Raw genomic sequence first — 18,091 nt, forward strand, 5'->3', positions numbered from 1 at the left:
GTGTGGAGAGGAGTGGGGAAGAAACCAAGGGGGAAGGGAGACAGCAGTCAGTGTAAGATATGAAATTACTCATAATTTATAATTTATCAAGGGGTCAAAGGGTGGGGAGTAAAAAGAGGAGCTGATACCAAGGGCTCAAATAGAATGTAAACGTTTAGAAAATAAGGATGGCAACCTATGTACAGATATGCTTGATACAATTGATGTATGTATTGTTATAAGAGCTGTAAGAACACCCAATAAGATGACCTTAAAAAAGAAAGAGTGGATTGTCTTTGGTAGGTGAATGAGGCAGGATTGGCGTGCTGTGTCTCTGGAGTCACTCTCGTTTGAGATACAGCCGGAGGCTAAATAAGGAAGCGAGGAAGCAGAGATGGGGAAGCAACGGTGTCAACACCCAGAGAGCAATCCAGGGAACCAGGAAGCAGAAGCCTAAGAGACAGGCCCTGCCTCCAGAGCCGACCCGGGCAGAGAGCCTTCCTCTAGAACCTGCACCCCGAATCTGGGCTTCTAGCCTCCAAAACTGTGCGAAATTAAATCTGTTTGTTAAAACCACCGGCCTGTGGTAGTTCTCTCACAACAGCATCACCACAACAGCACCCCTTTCTCAACCCCCAGCTCATGCTCAGCCAGAGATCCAGGGTCTGCTGTCTCATCGCCCTTTCCTCGACACCGGAATCCATCTCTGTTTTCCTTTAAACATGCCCATAGTTTCCATGGCTGCCCCAAGATAAAGCAACTGGTTCACAGTCTGATTCGTGATAAAGCACCAATGAGCAAGTGCTCCTTCTTACAGAATGTGTGTCTGATAGGTAGGTTGGTTGTGCCAACCTGGCCAATAGACCCATGTGGGATGAATGAGGTTGCAGTTTAATTGAAGGGCAAAGAGATAAATGGCCCGGCGAGCCTCGCCTTTCTGTGTCTTGCTCTCTGATGATCAGACCTGTGTGCGGCTGCCTTAGCTAATTCTCTGCCTGAACCTGTGAGCTACACTGCCTGTGGGACACCCAACCCGTGGACCGTGTCACTATAGTTTGAGGTTCCTTAGAGACATGCTTCACCACACTGCTGGTGTGTATATCACTTGAGCTGGGGATTGTCAGACACTGTCATCTAGCTGACTGTTGGTGACCTGCCCTGCTATTTGCTTCCTGCGGCTGGACTGCCTGTATTGCTCTACAGAAGACTCAGCTGTGTATCTCCTGGACTTGCACCCACCAGCCCTCGTGAGTTGAAGGACTGCCAATATATTAACTGTCTCATGGAAGTGAGTTCAACTGAGCCCTCTGTACTGCTCTGTGGACTAATTAGTGGTTTATTTATATATATATATATATATATCATAAGTGTCTTGATTTTGTTTCTCTAGAGAACCCTGTCTAACACAGTGGGTGTGTGCTAGAAACTACAGAAGGGCTGTGGTCAACCTGAGGGGTGTATCAGTCTGTAAGGATTGGCCAGTGGGGCTTGTTCTGGGGGGATAGGTGAGCCATTGTCTTCTTGATGGTCTTCTATCTCCTCAATCTGTACATGCCCTGTCTGACTGCTCCAGTTTGCCTTTTCTCATCTGAGTCTTATGATGGTGGTTGCTGCTTCATCCCATCAGTCAGTTCTGGCTCATCGCAACCCTATGCTCAAGAGAAGGAAACCCTGCCCAGTCCTGAGCCATTCTCACAATTGTTATGTTTGAACCTATTGTTGTAGCCACTGTTGTCAGCCCGTCTTATTGAAGACCTTTCTCTTTCCACTGCCCCAGGCTTGAAGGACAAGCATGAGGTCCTTCTCCAGGGACTGGTCTCTCCGGACAACATGTCCAAAGCACATGAGCTGAAGTCTCGCCATCCTTGCCTCCAAGGAGCACGCTGGCCTTTCTTCTGTCTGTCTTATGATAGAGCGTCAGATAATTCCGGTCAATTAAGAAACATATTCTAACAGGAAAATGCAAAACTCACAATGAATGCCAATGAGATGCAAGTACCCAAGCCTCTAGCGCTAAGCTTATGATTTCCTTTTACAAGAGCAGTTAGTGTCCGTTCCAACAAGCTCCATCTAACGTATGCAGCAGAGGACTTAATTTCTTTGGAACCAAAGAACAGCAATCCATCAGACACCAAAAGCTACAAAGAAATTGTGGAAATCAGCATTTAGTGGGGTATTTAATCGATGAAGCTCCCCATGGGTGAAACGCACACGGGGTTGGAAGTAGAAAATGCTGGTTGCGTTCTGGTGTAGTACAGAGTGACTGCACCCACGTAGTTGAACGTGACACTTTAAAAAGCGAACAAAACGTCCTCACTGCCATCGCACCAACACTGACTCAGAGGCCCCCATAAGACAGAGTAGAACTGCTCCTGTGGGTTCGGAGCCTGTGATTCTTTACTGGAATAGAAAGCTTCATCTTTCTGCCGAGAAGCAACTGGTGGTTTAGAACTCCTGACCTTGTGGTTTGCAGCCCTACAAGTAATACAACGGTTAATTCCTTTTCACATGACATTTGCCTTTCTTATTTTTAACTCTGAAATACCCTTGTGGGGAAATGGACCAGTGGGGGAAGGCAGGACTTGGGAGGCATTTCTGCTTTTACTCTTAGTGAAGGTCAGAAAGGAACTTCAAGTTCAGTTTCGCCAACCAGCCCAGTGGAGAGTTGGAGGTGTTAGGAGCCATTTGTCCCAGGTGTCAAGGTGCCTCCCTGTGGCTTTGCTGTTAGTTCCAGAAGGCCAGGCATGGAGGTGCGTGCACAGTTCCCAGCATGCACGGATCCTCAGAATGATGGGCTGTGTCTGCCATGGCACCCAGGCAGGGTGGGCACTGCTCCTTCCTCTTCAAGTTTTCAGGTCCCTCTAAAAACAAAACCATGCATATTATTTCTTTAGACCCTCAAGCCGTCTCTCCAACATGACTGTTGAGTGGACGCCTGCATTCACCCTGGGCGAAGCATCTGGCTGTTTTAAGGACATATACATAGTTCATGGGGACAAAAGTGACCGATGATGGCAGAGGGAGCTGCAGCTGTGGGTGGGTGGAACCCAGACAGATGTTCAGCTCTCTAACCCAGATATTCCTCCCAACTAAAAACACGCCTGCCTTTGGATCATCGACCTGAGATTGTTCCAACATGAATTTTCAGTTCTTGACCAATGTATTCCTAAATTTCAGTTTGAGTCAGAACTATTATTATGTTTTTGCATCCACCTTGTTGTTAGACACCACAGAGTCGGTTCTGACCCACAGCAACCCTGTGCGCAACGGAAGGAACCGCCACGCAGCCCTGGGCCAGCTTCGCAAGGTTCCCACCTAGATGCTGACAACAGATGGACCTTGACCGACAGCAGAGACCACCAGAAAGATGCCTGCTTCTGCCTCACTGCCTGTACAAAGGCCCTTGACCGGGTGGATCACAACCAACACTGGATCACACTGAGAAGAATGGGAATGCTTCATTGCAGAGCCTCTCCGTCTTGTAACCTACTTAATGTAGCCTATCTCTGACCTCCGCTTCTCTTGGTGGCAGAACAATGTTCCGTTACGCCGGCAGACCACGCTTTGTTCATATCTTCTTCAGCTGAGGGACACACGTTACACTAGATGAAATAATCCGGATACCCAACAGCAAGCATTGCACGATCCCCTTGTATGACGTGTCTGGAATAAGCGAGTGCTTGGAGACGGCGAGTTGGTCGCTGGCTGCCCTCTACAGAGTTTTCCTGGCTGGAATCTCTAAGGCAGGAGACTGCCAGGCCTTTCCTCCAGGGCACCGCTGAGTGAGTTTTAACTGCTGATTAGTGGTTGTAGGTTAGTAGCTGAGCACAAACTGTTTGCGCCACCCAGCCATCAAAATAACCTCTAGCCAATATTTTCAAATAGGCTGATCTTCCCACCTTTGCCTCAACTCGCTGCTACCTGCACGTCACCCTAGCTGTACCCAAGGGTAGGTAGAACCTCTTAGTACCTTGCAGAGGAGACTGAGCCTGACAGAGGAGTGCTGCTCACAGCCATATGGAATCGACTAGCAGTGCTGGGAGCGAAACCGGAGTCCTCCCAGCCTGGCCCTTGCATGCCTTTCTCCAGGGGACCCAGGAGGCCCTAGGTTCTGTGGTAGTTACCTAATCTGGTGTCAATTTGGGACTTGAGAGAGGATTAAGAGTGAAAGGGTGGAGCCTAGTGTGTCAATTGGGTCATAGCCAATGACCCAATAGCATGCCCTGTGTGGGCATGGTCTTCTCCAGAGAATTCTGGGAACGCCTGTATTTCCTCCTTGGAGGCGGGAGACATTTTCTCACTACTTCACTCCCTGGGAGACGCTCTACTGAGAAGACACATGGTGCTACGCCCTGGGAGCAGGAGAAGCCACATGGACCTAGCCTGGTGCAGCCCTGGGTGCTGGAGAAGCCACGTGGAGACCCCTGCCAGCGCTGAGATGCTTACACCACCACTGGGTCCAAATACTTTCTACCCACTGGCCTGTGATCATCCTGCACTCGGCGTCATTGCATGTGTTTCTTGATTCTAAAGAGGACTTCATAGATTGGTATCGGACATACGGGCTAATATCGGACTTATGGGCTTGGATTGGACTGGGTTGAGATGCTTTCTAATGTGCAAGCACCCTTTATCTAAAACTCTCTCTTATACACATATGAGTTCCTATGGATTTGTTTCTCTAGTCTACCCGGACCAACACAGGTTCCAGAGACGCTTCTTGCAGGAGGTGATCGGATGTGGTTTCTCGTCGAAGGCAAAAAATATCCAGTGAGGAAGAAATGGTCGCTGGCATCTGAGTCACGTTAAGAGGGTGACATCCTTTCTTAACCCGTGGTTTCTGATTTGAAAGAGCATAAAAAAAAAAGGTCTTGAAACGGGTCTCAGGAGAGATGTGAGGCTTGAACTATGGGGTCAAATCTGCAGATGTTTGCTGAGTCCCCCTGGAGCAAAGGTGCCTGCCTGCAGCCTCTACCTGCTCACCTGGGAAGGCAGGAGGGGGTCGCCACCCAACCTTGGCCACGGCAGGTGTCTCTGTGACGCAGCTTACATAGTGAGCCCCCAGTCCACCTTGTTCCTGACCTAGCAGCTCCTCCTCCTCTAGACCTCTCCCACTCATACCGCAAGCTGACAGATGAGGGGGGTCTCACTCTCAGGGGCCCCCTGAAGCTCAGAGCTGGCCAAGTGCCCCCAAAACAGCCCATCTGCCATTGAGTTGCTTCTGACTCATAGTGACCCGATAGTACGGAGTGGGACTGTCTTGGGACTTGTGAAACTGTACATCTTTTTCCTTACATAGCGGCTGGGGTGTGTGTGTGTGTGTGTGTGTGTGTGTGAACCCACTGATCTCATAGTTAGCAGTCCAATGCTTATCTCATAGTGTCAAAAAGGATCCTTGCTCCACAATCACTGACTTCAGAATCGATCACTGATCACCGTGCCTTTACAGCAGGGTTCTATGGAGGGTGGGTAAGGCGCTGCAGGGAGCTGGGAAGGGGTGTCCCACCAGGGGAGGGGTGACACCCACCTCCAGCTGCTCGTGGATCCAGTCCAGGAAGGCAGTGATGCGGGTGTAGACCCCAGGCTTGTTCACCTCCGCACAGCCGATACCAAAGCTGGTGGCTCCCACCAGCTTCCACGCCCGCCTGTCTTGACATACCAGGGGGCCCCCGCTGTCCCCCTAAAGCAGGACAGGGATTGCAAAATGGTTTTCCTTGTCACTGCTGTAGTCCCCTCACAGTGTCACTGTGTCGCAGCACGGCGCTCCAGCCGCACCCCGGAGGCTTTCTAGAAGGGCCTCTGGCATCCACCAGCCCCCCAGGAATCATTTTCGACCAATCGTTAGATACATTGAGCTCATGAAGGCCAAGGGCAGCTGAGTGCAGACAAAGAGGTCCTTCCTCCCAGAGAGGCGCCACTGGGATGGGAGTGGCAGCTGGCCAGGGAGGGTGGCAACTCCCACCAATTGTGCCTTGGGGAGGTCCAGGGTCACTAGTCCCCACCTGCCTCCCACCCTCCCTTAGCAAGTCACCGTGGAGTCAACCCCGTGCGTGTGTGTGTGTGTGTGTGTGTGTGTGTGTGTGTGTGTGTCCGAGTAGAGGTGTGCTCCATGGGTGTTCAGTGGCTGTGGCTTTGGGCAGTAGATTGCCTGGCCTTTCTTCCAAGGTGCCTCTCGGGACACAGGAACCACTGAGCTTTCAGGAAGCCACCAGGCATCGACCCACTGACACCACTCGGGGACTCCTGCAGCCCCTTAGTTCCTCTGCAAGCCCCGAGAGCCAAGCTGGATGGAAACTGGACAGAACAGGCCTTCCTGCACCCAGTCCCCACGCAGAGAGGCAACCTTCTCAAACCCAGTCCACCCAGCCGGCACAAGAAACCTTATCTCCAGTAAAGGTCCTCCCCACATCCTGTCAATCTGCTTAAGGGCTGGTCACGGAGAAGGCCAGTAGCAGCCTGTCCCAGGGGCCGTGTCCCGCAAGAGCATCTCCCCTTGCGCGCTTCGGCAGCCCCAGGGCACCGCCCTGCTTACCTGACAGCTGTCGATGCCACCCTTCAGGTAGCCTGCGCAGAGCATGGAGGGGGAGATGATGCCGCCGTACACGTCCCTGTGGTTGCACACCTTGTTGGGGATCAGTGGAACCGCGGCGTGGTTCAGCACCGGGGAGGCGTCGCCTACGGTGAAGCAGGACAGGCGGAGGTAGGGTGGGGGCACGTGCAGTGAGGAGGAAGCCTGCTCAGGGTGCAGAGGTCCACACCGGGGACCAAAGGACAAGGGGCACCCCTCCTGCCGTGAAGTATTGCAGATAAGACTGCGGTCCCAGCCGGTGGGGAGGGCGCACTCAGTCCACGGTCAGGCACCCTCACCCTTGAAGGCTTTGCTCCCTGCCCCATGGGCTGCCGGCTTCCTACTGAGGACGGCCAAGTCACCATGGTCTTGGAGAAGGGGGTGACCATAGCAACCCACATGGCCTTCCCCAGGGGCCTGGGCCTGGATCAAGTGCTTGGCACACACCCGCTCGTTTCGACCTCAGCGCAGCCAGGTGGCAGCCAGGAAAACCGAGGCCCACAGAGGTCACGGATGTCAGAGTTCTCGACAGAACCGTGTGGGGAGCAGCAAACTGCTCCCCAAAGAAGCCCAGGTCCTCGTCCTGGCCGTGTTAGCTTACAGGGCAGAGCGCCCCTGAGGTGGACGAGGGCCCAGCCTGTGTCTCAGGAGGAGGAGGCCCCTGTGCACCTCTGGCGACAGAAGGAGATGAGATGGTGGGAGCGGGGCGGTGTGAAGGTGCCTCACTGCTGTCTCAGAGGAAGATGAGGGCCACGAGCCAAGAAGCCTCTAGACGTTGGAAAAGCCAGGGAGTCTCCCTTCCAGAAGCCAAACCCACTGCCGTCGACTCGCTTCTGATCCGTAGCCGCCCTCCAGGACAGAGTAGAACCACCCTTGTGGGGCTCGGAGGTTGTAAATATTGATGGAAGCCAAAAGCCTCCGCTGGTGGGTTTCAATTGCTGACCTTACAGGGAGCGGTCGGCGCATAACCCAGTACAGAACCACCAGACGCGAGCACCAGACCCGCTGCCACCCAGTCGACTCTGGTCCCCAGCGACCCTCGAGGACCTGGAACTGCCTCTGGGAGGCTCTGAGATTGACCGGGGTTTCTCTTTCTCCCGCCGAGTGAGCCGGGTGTTCGAACTCTTGACCTTGGAATACGCAGCCCAAAGCTAACTGAGAAGTTAACAGGGCTCCTTAACTCTTCTTTAGAGTCTCAAAAAACAAAAAAAACAAAAAAAAGAGCAACTTGATTTTAAGCCACTGAAGCTGTTTTTTTGTTCTGTTTTGTTTTACTTCTGACACAGAACAACAAGAAAATACGTGTGTGCTGTTTCAGGCCAGTCCGTTTGGGGTCACTTGTGATAACAGATGAATTTCCAAAGGACCGCAGAGGACATGGCTGACCGCAGTGGAAAGTTACCCTCTGACCCTTCCAGAGGCCATGTGGTAGGGGAAGATGCGGCCAGGAATGGCCCTCGTTCCCTGGTTTGTAGATGCTTCGCTCTAAGCCCCGCTTCCATCTTCCCCTCGCTCTCTCCTCCTCTTTCACAAAGACCCCTCTCAGGTCAGACTAGGGCCCACTCTCCTCCTGTGGGCAGGGATTGCAAAGTGGTTTTCCTTGTCACTGCTGTAGTCCCCCCGCACAGTGGCAGGGAGCTGGGTCGTCACCATAGTTAACACATGAACCTGGCTGGGTGGCGGAGTCAACCTGGAGAGGGGTGAACACCCTCTAATTTAAGAAGGTCATCTTTAAGTTCGAGAGGCTTTGAGTTAGTTAATTGTGCCAGCCTGGCCGATAATCACATGTGGGGCTAATTGAAAGGCGGAGGGATAAATGGGTGGTGAGCCTCGCTTTTCTAGCTCTCGGGTCTCTTGCTTTGTAATGGTTGCACCAGGGTGCAGCTGCCTTAGCAGTTCCCTGCTTCAGCTTGCAAGACTGACTTCCTACAAGACATCCCCAAGAAGAAGCTCCATGGACCTATCCCGATGCAGCCCTGGGTGCTGGAGCAGCCGTGTGGAGACCCCTGCTAGTGCTGAGATGCTTATTCGTTCATTGACTCAGCTTTCCTCCTGCAGTCGGCATCATTGCCTCTGTTTTGTGAGGTGGAGGACTTTGTGGACTGGTGTTGGGTTAATGGGTTAATGTTGGACTTGTGGGCTTGGGCAGCATTGGGTTGGGATTTTTTCTTGATGTGCACACATTTTCTTTACATAACACTCTCTTATACATGAGCTGCTGTGGATTTGTTTCTCCAAAGTACCCAGGCTAAAACAGGCTTAAAGGAGAGGACCACACTAAGCCCATTTCTGGAGCCACAAGCGTTACACTCTCCACTGCCAGATGGCAGGTTAGTGGTTTGAACCCACCCGGGGACTCCACTGAAAAAAGACCTGACAGTGAGCCCCTATGAGGAGGGCAGCCCGGAAAACCCTGCGGGAGAGCTCTGCTGTGTCCCCTGGGGTCGCTGTGAGTCCGCCTTGGCTCAGTGGCACCTCTCAGCAGCGCCAGTAGTAGCAGCAGGCCCCACATATTAGCAGGGGACGCATGAGTCTTAGGGTCTCTGAGCCCGTATCTTAAGTATGCAGCGAGGGTAAGCCAGCTTCCCGACCCCACCCTGGAGCCAACTCTCTGTGATGAGAGCTGCCGGCCGTGACCTGGGACTGGGAGTAGCCCTGTGGATTCCATGAAGACAGTGAACCAGGGGCTCAGACACCCCACACTGTGGAATGAGTAGTCTGCAGGTGGGCCTGGGTGGGCAGAGCATGGCTCGGAATCCCACCCTTCCCTCGCCTGCACAGGGAAGCCACAGCCCACTGTCTTCGCCCATGCCAACACCACGGCGGCGGATTGAACTGTGTCCTCTAAAGAGAGAGGTTCAAATCCTGATTTCTCTACCTGTGAATGGGACCTGGTCAGGAAAGACAGCGCTTCGTTAAAGGTGTCCGCGGTTAGGTTAATGAGGTCACGGGCTGAGTAAGAAGGGCCCTCCCTGCCCCCTCTGAGGGTTGTCTTCCAAAATGGGGAAGAGGCTCAGGCCGAGTCACACACCGGGGCATACACTGTGGGAGAAGACATCTACAAGCCAGAGTGCCAGGAGCCGCTCGAAGCGGGGAGGGACAGAGTCTCCCGCGGGGTCCTCAGAAGACAGCGGCAGGACCCATTGCCTAATTTGGTCTCCCAGCCTCAGGTAAATCACCTAGTTGTTGGTGGTGGCATTTGTCCATTTGTTTTGTTGCTTTTGTTTTCATGGAAGCGCTAGGAAAGGAAGACGCACCTCTAGGGCAGCCGTGGGGATCCGAAGACCTAGCACCGAAACACCCAGTTCAGCATCTGGCACGGGGTGAGTGCTTCATGATGGGCTCATGTTGAAAGGGCGCCCATTGAGGGTGTGGGAGAAGCTGCCAACACAGGCCGGAGGGCAGGCCAAGCCACTGTGCAGGGAGAAAGGGCGAAGGGGACCTTCAGGGGTGGACAGATGCGATCTCTAGTAAGAAGAGGAGGGACTTGCACAGGGACCCAGAGCATCCTTGGAGAGAGGAGCTGTTCCCAACACCTCCTCTTCAGAGTCCCATGCCATTGATATGACGGTGGTCCTGGGTGAGAACTCAGGGGAGCTCACCAGAGAAGAGGAGAGACAAGGTTTGGTGACCCTGCTCCCCACCACAAAGCAGAGGCTCAGAGGGGCTAGCTCTGAAGGAGCTGAAAGTCCCCAAACCCGCTGTGAGGCTAAGTCAAAGAGCATTGCTATTAAACAAAATACGTTTCAGTACGTCTACGTGACCTTCGGATGGTGGCACGCAGGTTTTCTCTGTATTGCACTCGCCAGGGGCACATTAGGGTGCGTTCAAATAAAAAAACCCAGTCAAAGCAACCGATTCTCAGGTCATCTGCTGGGTCAGTTAGCTTCATGGCAGACAGGTGCGCTCAGCAGGGTGTGGCAGCCGTTGGAGGGAACGCTGAAGCAGCCACCTCGGTAGATTTTCTTAAAGGACAGGGGACATCAATCTCAAAGGCTTGTGTAGAGAAAGGTTGAAGAAAAGGCCAGCCTGGCCCGGTGAGCAAGAGCCGGGCAATGTCACCCAGGAGCTGTTTTCCACCGTGACCACAATGCTGCTTGCTCTTCCCGGGGAGCAAGCCCAAGGAGACTTTCCCTGGGAAACTGCCCTGCAGCTCCAGGCGTGCCCCATTCAGGCTTGCCTTTGTTCCCAGAGCTCAGAGAACACCGAAAAGGAGTGGGGTTTGCAGGGGTGTCCATTAAAAAGCACAGACTTCTCCCCAGGAGGGTTTGGAGGGCTGGCACCAGCACCTTTGGAAGTGGGCAGACCTCGATGGAGGAGATACTGAGAAGCAATAGCTTCATGTTTGGATAGGTTTGTTGACTAAAGGTTTCTATGTTGGGGAGCTATACTTTTTGATGCACCCTGACGGGGCTTGAGCCAAGTGGGTGCTCTTGAAACGAGAGAGCTGTTTAAGTCTCCCTGACCCAGGATAAGAGGTGGGGCAAGCAGGTCCTTTCAATGAGCACTCTGAGGTGGCGACGTCATCAACGAATGGAGCTCTGGAGAAAAGCTCTGCATTTTCCACTGACAGGGAAGACACCGGGCATGGCCCCATTGAAGTCCCATACGGATCAAAGAGGGGCCGGGCTTTACTAACATCCATTATGACTGTTAGTGGCATTACTGCTTCTAGGATGATAGCAACATGACTGTGCTTGTTTGCTGTTTCCACTTCGTCTTTGCAGGGAGGGTGAAACAACACATCTTCCCAAGAAAGAAACCCCGTTCAACGGTTGCAAGTCTCTGCCTTCTGAATTATGCTGAGAAGGCTCTCTCTGTGGGCTCCTTACTTACTTAGCAGTCAGGGAGCAGCAGGGAGGGGGTGCGGAGAGAAAGGGGAACCACCTCGTGTGTTAGCGAAGGTCTCTCCACCAAGGAGGGTCCCAGATGTCCCCTTGTTTTCTCTTCTAAGGAAGCCCACCCTAGCACACGGTGCCAAGGCTGGTGGCACTGACTCAGCCAATGGTGTGTTCTGAATGCTGAGATGTATCCCCTGGCCAGGACCTCTGGGCACCACCTGGGCTGTTCCCAGGGGAGGGGGTTGCATGTACGCCCCATGCCAGTTCAGAACCGTGATTCTAGAGCACTGACCTCCATCCTCTGTGGCCCCCCATCCCGACGTCCAGCACATTTTTCCATCAGGAAAATTCTCCTCCGAGTTGGGCAGACAAACCGGTTGGACCATCTCTGTGTAAAAGACATGAATGACTCTGTTGAAACAGTAGTCTAAGGAAATGGTCTCACTTGTGCTCTTAGTGTCTCTGAGAAGCCACAGGATAATCTCCCCAAGACCAGCCAAGTCCTGTGCAGCCTGGGCGCTGTCAGCCAGAGCAAGGACACCCCCCTCTCCAAACTCACTGCCGTGAGGCCCATCCTGGCTCATCACAACCCTGCAGGATGGGGACAACCGCCCCAGGGGGGTTCCAAGGCTGCAACTCTTTATGGGAGTAGAAAGCCTCATCGCCCCCCCAAGTGAGGCAGACGAGCAAAAGAAACTCCGTTTTTGTTAGCTGCTAAGTGACTTGCCCGTTCTCCCTCCCCTGATGGGAAAGGCTCTGCTGGGGATTAATTTTAGAAAGTACTCCCATGTTCCCAGGTGCTGGACACTACAATTAGTTTAGACTATTTCTTTAATATATCGTTTGTGCTGATTATTTTTCAATATTGTTCCCTTTGGTGCTATAATCTGAATGGTGTAGTTAATCTTGTCATGACAACCAGGATGCTACGCTATAACCTTGTGATGGTAACCAGGATGTGATCATCAATTTTAGTATGTGTTTTCTTCTACAATTAGGAATGGACTTTGTTATGCATGCTTACTCTTCTTGGAGTTATAATTAATCCATTAATTTTGCTTTCTGCTTCTATTCACACTTGCTTGAACCCTGGGCAGGTGATAAATGAAGTCTTCGGCCTTAAAGACGAACTGAGAAGTTCCCTCAGGACTGCTATGAAGGGAACATCTTTAGTTTCTCGGTAGCCCAGCTAGCTGAAGAAAGCCTCTTCTGAATTTGAAGACATTAGAGTGGCTGTCATTTATTTGAACATGGGACTCCCCTGGAATCCTGCAGACCAGAAAGCAGCCCTATTTACCAGCCAGTCAGTGCTGACTCCGGGGGACCTTCTGCACAGCAGAAGGAGGCAGCGCCTGGTCCTGCCGCACGCTCACGGTTGTTGCTCAGCCTGAGCCCACTGCTGTGGCTCCTGCGCCAATCACCTCCTTGAGGGCCCCCTCGTACTGCTGACCCTCACCAAACAGTCCAAACAGCCCTCACTATGAAATTCGAGTGAGTCTACACGAGGGTTGGCAATTTTTCCCCGTAGAGGCTTACGTAGGGACTATTTTAAGAGTTGCGGGCTCTACCCTCTCGGTCAACCACTGGAATATTGCCTTACAGTGGGTGTTTGTGTGTTCCAAGAAAACTTTACTTGCAAATGTGATCGAAGGGTGAGAATTGGTCACAGGCCATTAGGTGCCACCCCACCCTCCGTGTAGAGTAGAGGCATGTTGCCTTGGAGAGATGCACTGAATGAATACCCCTCCCCCTCCTGGTACGTTTCAAGTCAACACGTGTCGGCATGGATTGTCATGAAAAGCCCACCTACCCACCCACCCAATGAGGGGGGTGTCCGTGTGGACTCATCCTGAGATGTGCTAAGCTTTACTGGGCCTGGCCATCCTAGAGAGGTAGAGGAGATTTAAAGGGGACTCTTTTTAAAAATTATTCTTCGCAACGTCCGAGTGCTGGCACCTCATGTTTTGTAGCACGAGCTGAATCCGACGCTGGGATTATCCGGCAAGGATCGTAAAGCTGCAACTGTAAAGGTGCAGGAACAAGGAAACCCGGTCATACCGTTGAACGTGAGTGGCCTGGCCAGCTTCATGAGGGCAATGTCGTTGCCCAACCTCTTTGGCTTGTACTTGCTGTGGTAGATGATTTTCTCCACCAAATGAGAAGGGGCTGGACTGTCCAGCAGGGACACTAGACCCACTTGGATGCTCCAGGACTTGGGGAGGTAAAGGCTGCAAGGAGGAGATCACGATGTCAGACGCAGGCAAAGCCCAAGCACTAAACCTGGCCATAGCCCTGGGGAGATGGTGGGAGATACGATCAGGCAAGAGACAGTCCTGTGACCCTCGTTAATGCATGCTCAATGCTGCGGGTTGAGCTGCGTCCCCTTAAAAAGATCAATTGAAGTCCTCATCCCCATACCTGGGAATGTGGCCCTGACTGAAAATAGAGTCATTGGAGAGTCTTCTATAGGGTTCTATGAGGGGTTCCAACCACCCACCCCACTGCCAGTGAGTCAATCTAGAAATAAAATGATGAAAGCATACCAGGGGTCATTGGGTCAGGGGCTGTGGACACAGAGTGTGTCCCACTGAGCTCCGCATCGAGTGTGCAAGACCTTTCAGAAGCAGATCACTGAGGGGCCTCTGGGTGGGTTCACACTGCCCACTTTTCGGCTAGCAGACAAGCACCTAGCTGTTTGCACCGCCCAGGGACTCCTCCCTGTCTACTAGCACCTCTGAGAGAGACGGGGGTGGCGTGTGACCACAGGCTGCCAGAGAAGGTAAGCCTTGAGCAACTAGGACCTGGGAGTGGGGCCCGGAACAGGTGCCCCCTCGGAACCTCAGGAGAGCCTCAGTTGGACTTCCCACCTCCCAAATGGCACGATCACCAATTTCTTAGAACCTTCCATGGAAAACCCGGGGAAGCGATTTCTCCTGCGTCGCATCCCGTTACGCTGAGCCTGAATCCACGAGCCCCCAGTGGGTTTGGGTTCAATCAACTTCCCCACTCACAGCTTGGGAGCGCTGACGGAATGAAGACCCTCAGGTGGACCCGCAAAAACAAAGACCCCCACCCTTGGAAGCCCTTTCTGCAGCGTTCTTATATTACAAGCTCATGAGAGAGTCGGCTTTGGGGACACGTGACACCCCAACACAGGCACTCTCAATGCTCCCCCCAACCCTCCCCACACCGACATCAGTCACCTGAGTATGTGGCTGTACAGAAAAGTCTAAGACCGTCCACTCTGGCGGTTTTCCTCCTGCGGGAGAGTTCTCTTCCCCCTCCCTCTGCCTTCTCTGCAGAAGCTGCAGCTCAAAGAAACTTAAGAGCAACTCCAGGTCGCCAGCCACCCCTGTGATGGTGACAGGCAGGTGCTATGAGAGGGCTCACACCTGGCCCTCACTGGGTCTTGATGGCAGCCTGTCAGCCCACTCTGACACCAGGACGGAGCACGTGCCCTGAGGGAAGGCAAGCTCAGCGTACTCACTCGTAAACACAGTGGGCAGCAGTGACGATCCACGAGGGGGTGATGACAGAGCCCCCGCAGAGGTGGTACCCCTGGAACTGAAGGCTGGCCTGCCAGGGCCACTGCGCGAGCGAGGACATATTCCCACCAACGATGCGAGGGGCGTAGCCTGACCTCAGGCCACAGGCTGTGGGAGGAACACAGGCGGTGGATACACCCCCCAAGACTCCCGTTGGGGTCCTGCCTTTCCCTCTCACACAGACGCTGTCCCCCCAGGGCCCGCAGCCCAGGGGCGGGGGAGAGCAGGGCTGTGAGGGGGTCATGGGGAACGGTGGAATGTGGCCGCCCAGGGCAACATGGCGAGGAGTGCTGTAGAAGCGACCACGTGTGGGTGGGGTGCTGTGAGGAAGTGCTCTAAGTGCCCCTCCACCTCCCTACCGCCAGCCGATGGCAACACCACGGGGGCACCGACTAGAGGCCTGACTGCTCCAGACATCTGCTGCTGCAGGGGCCCTCCGGCCAGGACCCAGGGAAGCCTGCCCCAGGCCTGGGTGCTGAGCACCTGTACACACTTCCCCAGGGCAGGAAGGGAACTGTGGCAGCCAGTCAGTTAGCGGCACCTCTAGGGCGTCCCCGGACCTGGACCTGGACCTGGTCCTTCCCACTGCGCTGCCCCCTCCGACCTGCCAGGTGGGCCCAGCTGCCCCTGCCCCCTGCCTAGACCAAGCAGGACAGAGTTGGCACCTGGGGGGAAGGAAGCAGAGCCCCCTGTGGAGGGTGGGAGCACACAGAACTGAAAGAGAGGAGTCTGTGGGCTTCTGCTTGGCCCTTTGTGTTCCTCCAATGCTTACCTGAGCACTTCAAGGTAACCACGTTGCCGGAAGCACACCCCTCCCTAAATCAAGAGGGAAACAAAAGTAGCCTTCAAGGTGAACATCCTGGGCCTGAAGCATCCCCAAGCCTCCTCCTTCTTCCTGTGATACTTGTTCTTGTGATGGAGACCAGAACCTCTCATCTCCTGCTCTTAAACACGGGCTCGGTTTTCATCCATGAGTCCAAAGCGGACCAGGAGAAAGCTGGCCACCTCCGTCATAAGGCTCGCAAGGACCCGGCAAGTAACAGGTCTGTGAGAGGCTGAGCGGAGCACCCCAGCTTTACAGAGTTCATTGTCACCATGCACAGGGATCGCTGTCACGCAGCCAGAAGCTGGGGTCAGCTGTGCGTCAGCCCTACCCACTCGCCCTGGATGGCCTGGTGTGGCCCAGGGCTTGGACCCTCCTGGCAGGAAGTCCTCAAGGTCTGAGGTTCAGACACCGTGGAAAGGCTTCCTCCCAGAGCACTGTTATGTGATTGCTCAGTAATTCTCTCTCTCTCTCTCTCTCTCTCTCTCTCTCACACACACACACACACACACACACACTCAATATGCTTATCTGATAAGGAAGGCGAGGAGCAGTTTGGACGATCGCTGTGGAGTGGACGTGGGCTCATGGCGACCCCATGGGGGTCAGAGTTGAACTGTGCTCCACAATGTTTCAATGGCTGCTTTTTGTTTTTGTTTTTTCCCTGGAAATCCATCATCAGGTCTTTCTCCCACCACCCCTCAGAGGACACGCAAACTTCCAACCTTTCACTTAGCAGCCCTGTACCTTCAAATCTCTCTAAAACACCAAATAATCCTAAGGAAGGGCAAGGGGCCCGAATCTCCCTAACACATTCCGTGTGAGATACAAAACTCATTTCCCCAGACTGGGGTTTGCAGACACCAGAGGTGAGTTATCCCCTGTGGGTTGGTGTGCAGGGGTCCCACCATGGGTGCTTGTTAATGTGATGATGGACAGACAGACAGGCCTACACACATAGGAGTTTGGGTCCAAGACCTCAGGAAGACAGTATGGAATTTGGATCCAGGCTACCTGGACCAGCATCTAACCCGAGCAAGTCAAGGGGTCCCTTTCAGCTTCCAGGATTGTACTGACTTCATTTAGGTGTGTAGTCTGCCCTTCCTCTCGTGTCATGGGAGGAAGCATGTCCAGTGAAGGATGAAGTTCAAGACCAAGAGGAGGAAGTTTCATTTTCCCCTTCCCTCCTTCTCTCAGATCTCCACGGAGGTGAGCACAGCCCTGAGAATGCAGAAGGTGACTGCTGACCCACTTACCTCACATAGACCGAATGGTGCAAAGCGGTCACCTTCTCATCGGACAAAAGGTGGTTGATGGCCGCAAAGTCCTCCTGGAACTGCTCCTCCAGCAAGTCCAGCCGGAGGTGGTCTGAGCTTACATAGCTGAAAACAGTGAGGGACAGGCTGGGTTACGGGACTCCGTGCTCCCCACCAACCTGTCCCCTGGCTCAGTCTCGCAGGTGCCATACTTGGGGGGTGGGGGTGGTGCATCATGAGTGGCTTCCATCTGCCAATAGAATGAAGCCCATGCTTATTTCGGTGGTGGGGGGGGGAGAAGTTCACACATCTTAACAAGGCATGCCAGACCATGTATGGCCCCCACCCACCAGCCTGACCACCCACCAAGGGCTCCAGCCACACAGAAGGGAAGGCCAGTTCCTGATGCCCTTGGCCAGGTCCCCTTCGAGGTGGGCACCAAGGCAGGGGTAGCTGCTCAGCACCCTGAGGAGGGTGGGGGAGGAAAAGAGGCCTCCCAAGCTGCCCCTCACTGGCCTGGGTTTCCACTGGAGAAAGATGGACACGTCAAAGGTAGCAATTTCATGAGGGGAGGGGAGGGCGGGGGGACCAGGAACAAACATGTAAAGGAACCTGGTCTTCCGGATGGCACCAGCCTGCAGGATAATGCGACGGAAGGTGGTGTATGAATAGCCACATTTCGCCTCCGTCATGGCCAGAACAAAACAGGAAACTGTTGGCTTGCTTTGTCACTAACCTCTCAGCTTATCAGCCAGAATTCCCTGAGACGATTCCAAGTGCTCTGGGGGAGACGCACACGTGGAATACACGGTGACGCCAGCTTGGAGCGTGGAGGAAAATGTAATCAAGGTGGACGCCAAGACCTCCCCAGCCTTCTGGCTGCTCCCACCCGGGCATTGCTCAACAGACACGAGATATGGCCTGTGAAAGAGTTGATTGTTACTGCGGCGGCGAGGTCCTGACGCAGCTGGGCAGGTGGCAGGCACCGGAAACAGTGGGGTTCCATGGTGAGCTGTCGTTTGCCGCTGTCCAGCAGTCGTGACCCTGTGCACAGCAGAGCAAAGCTCTGCCAGTCCTGC

At 53.7% G+C, this 18,091-nt stretch overlaps 1 protein-coding gene across 2 annotated transcripts in view; it reads right to left on the reverse strand.

Annotated features, from left to right (window-relative positions):
• Positions 1 to 2,428: 2,428 nt before the first annotated feature.
• Positions 2,429 to 18,091, reverse strand: part of TMPRSS3 (transmembrane serine protease 3) — a 27,466-nt gene continuing 11,803 nt past the window's right edge. The window contains exons 5-13 of one of the 2 annotated variants that reach the window (XM_004696912.2): positions 17,013 to 17,138; positions 15,706 to 15,749; positions 14,876 to 15,041; positions 13,447 to 13,616; positions 11,681 to 11,776; positions 10,246 to 10,248; positions 6,512 to 6,654; positions 5,507 to 5,659; positions 2,429 to 2,840 (exon numbers count right to left, since the gene is read on the reverse strand). In XM_004696912.2, coding sequence (XP_004696969.1) covers positions 2,823 to 2,840; positions 5,507 to 5,659; positions 6,512 to 6,654; positions 10,246 to 10,248; positions 11,681 to 11,776; positions 13,447 to 13,616; positions 14,876 to 15,041; positions 15,706 to 15,749; positions 17,013 to 17,138 — 919 coding nt within the window. In that variant the 3' untranslated portion in view covers positions 2,429 to 2,822. The remainder of the gene's footprint in view (positions 2,841 to 5,506; positions 5,660 to 6,511; positions 6,655 to 10,245; positions 10,249 to 11,680; positions 11,777 to 13,446; positions 13,617 to 14,875; positions 15,042 to 15,705; positions 15,750 to 17,012; positions 17,139 to 18,091) is intronic. The other variant, XM_004696911.2, reaches the window with a different exon arrangement.

Source organism: Echinops telfairi, unplaced genomic scaffold, assembly GCF_000313985.2.
Source record: "Echinops telfairi isolate 266 unplaced genomic scaffold, ASM31398v2 ScPeMD7_7469;HRSCAF=8507_0, whole genome shotgun sequence".
Classification (NCBI taxonomy): domain Eukaryota; kingdom Metazoa; phylum Chordata; class Mammalia; order Afrosoricida; family Tenrecidae; genus Echinops; species Echinops telfairi.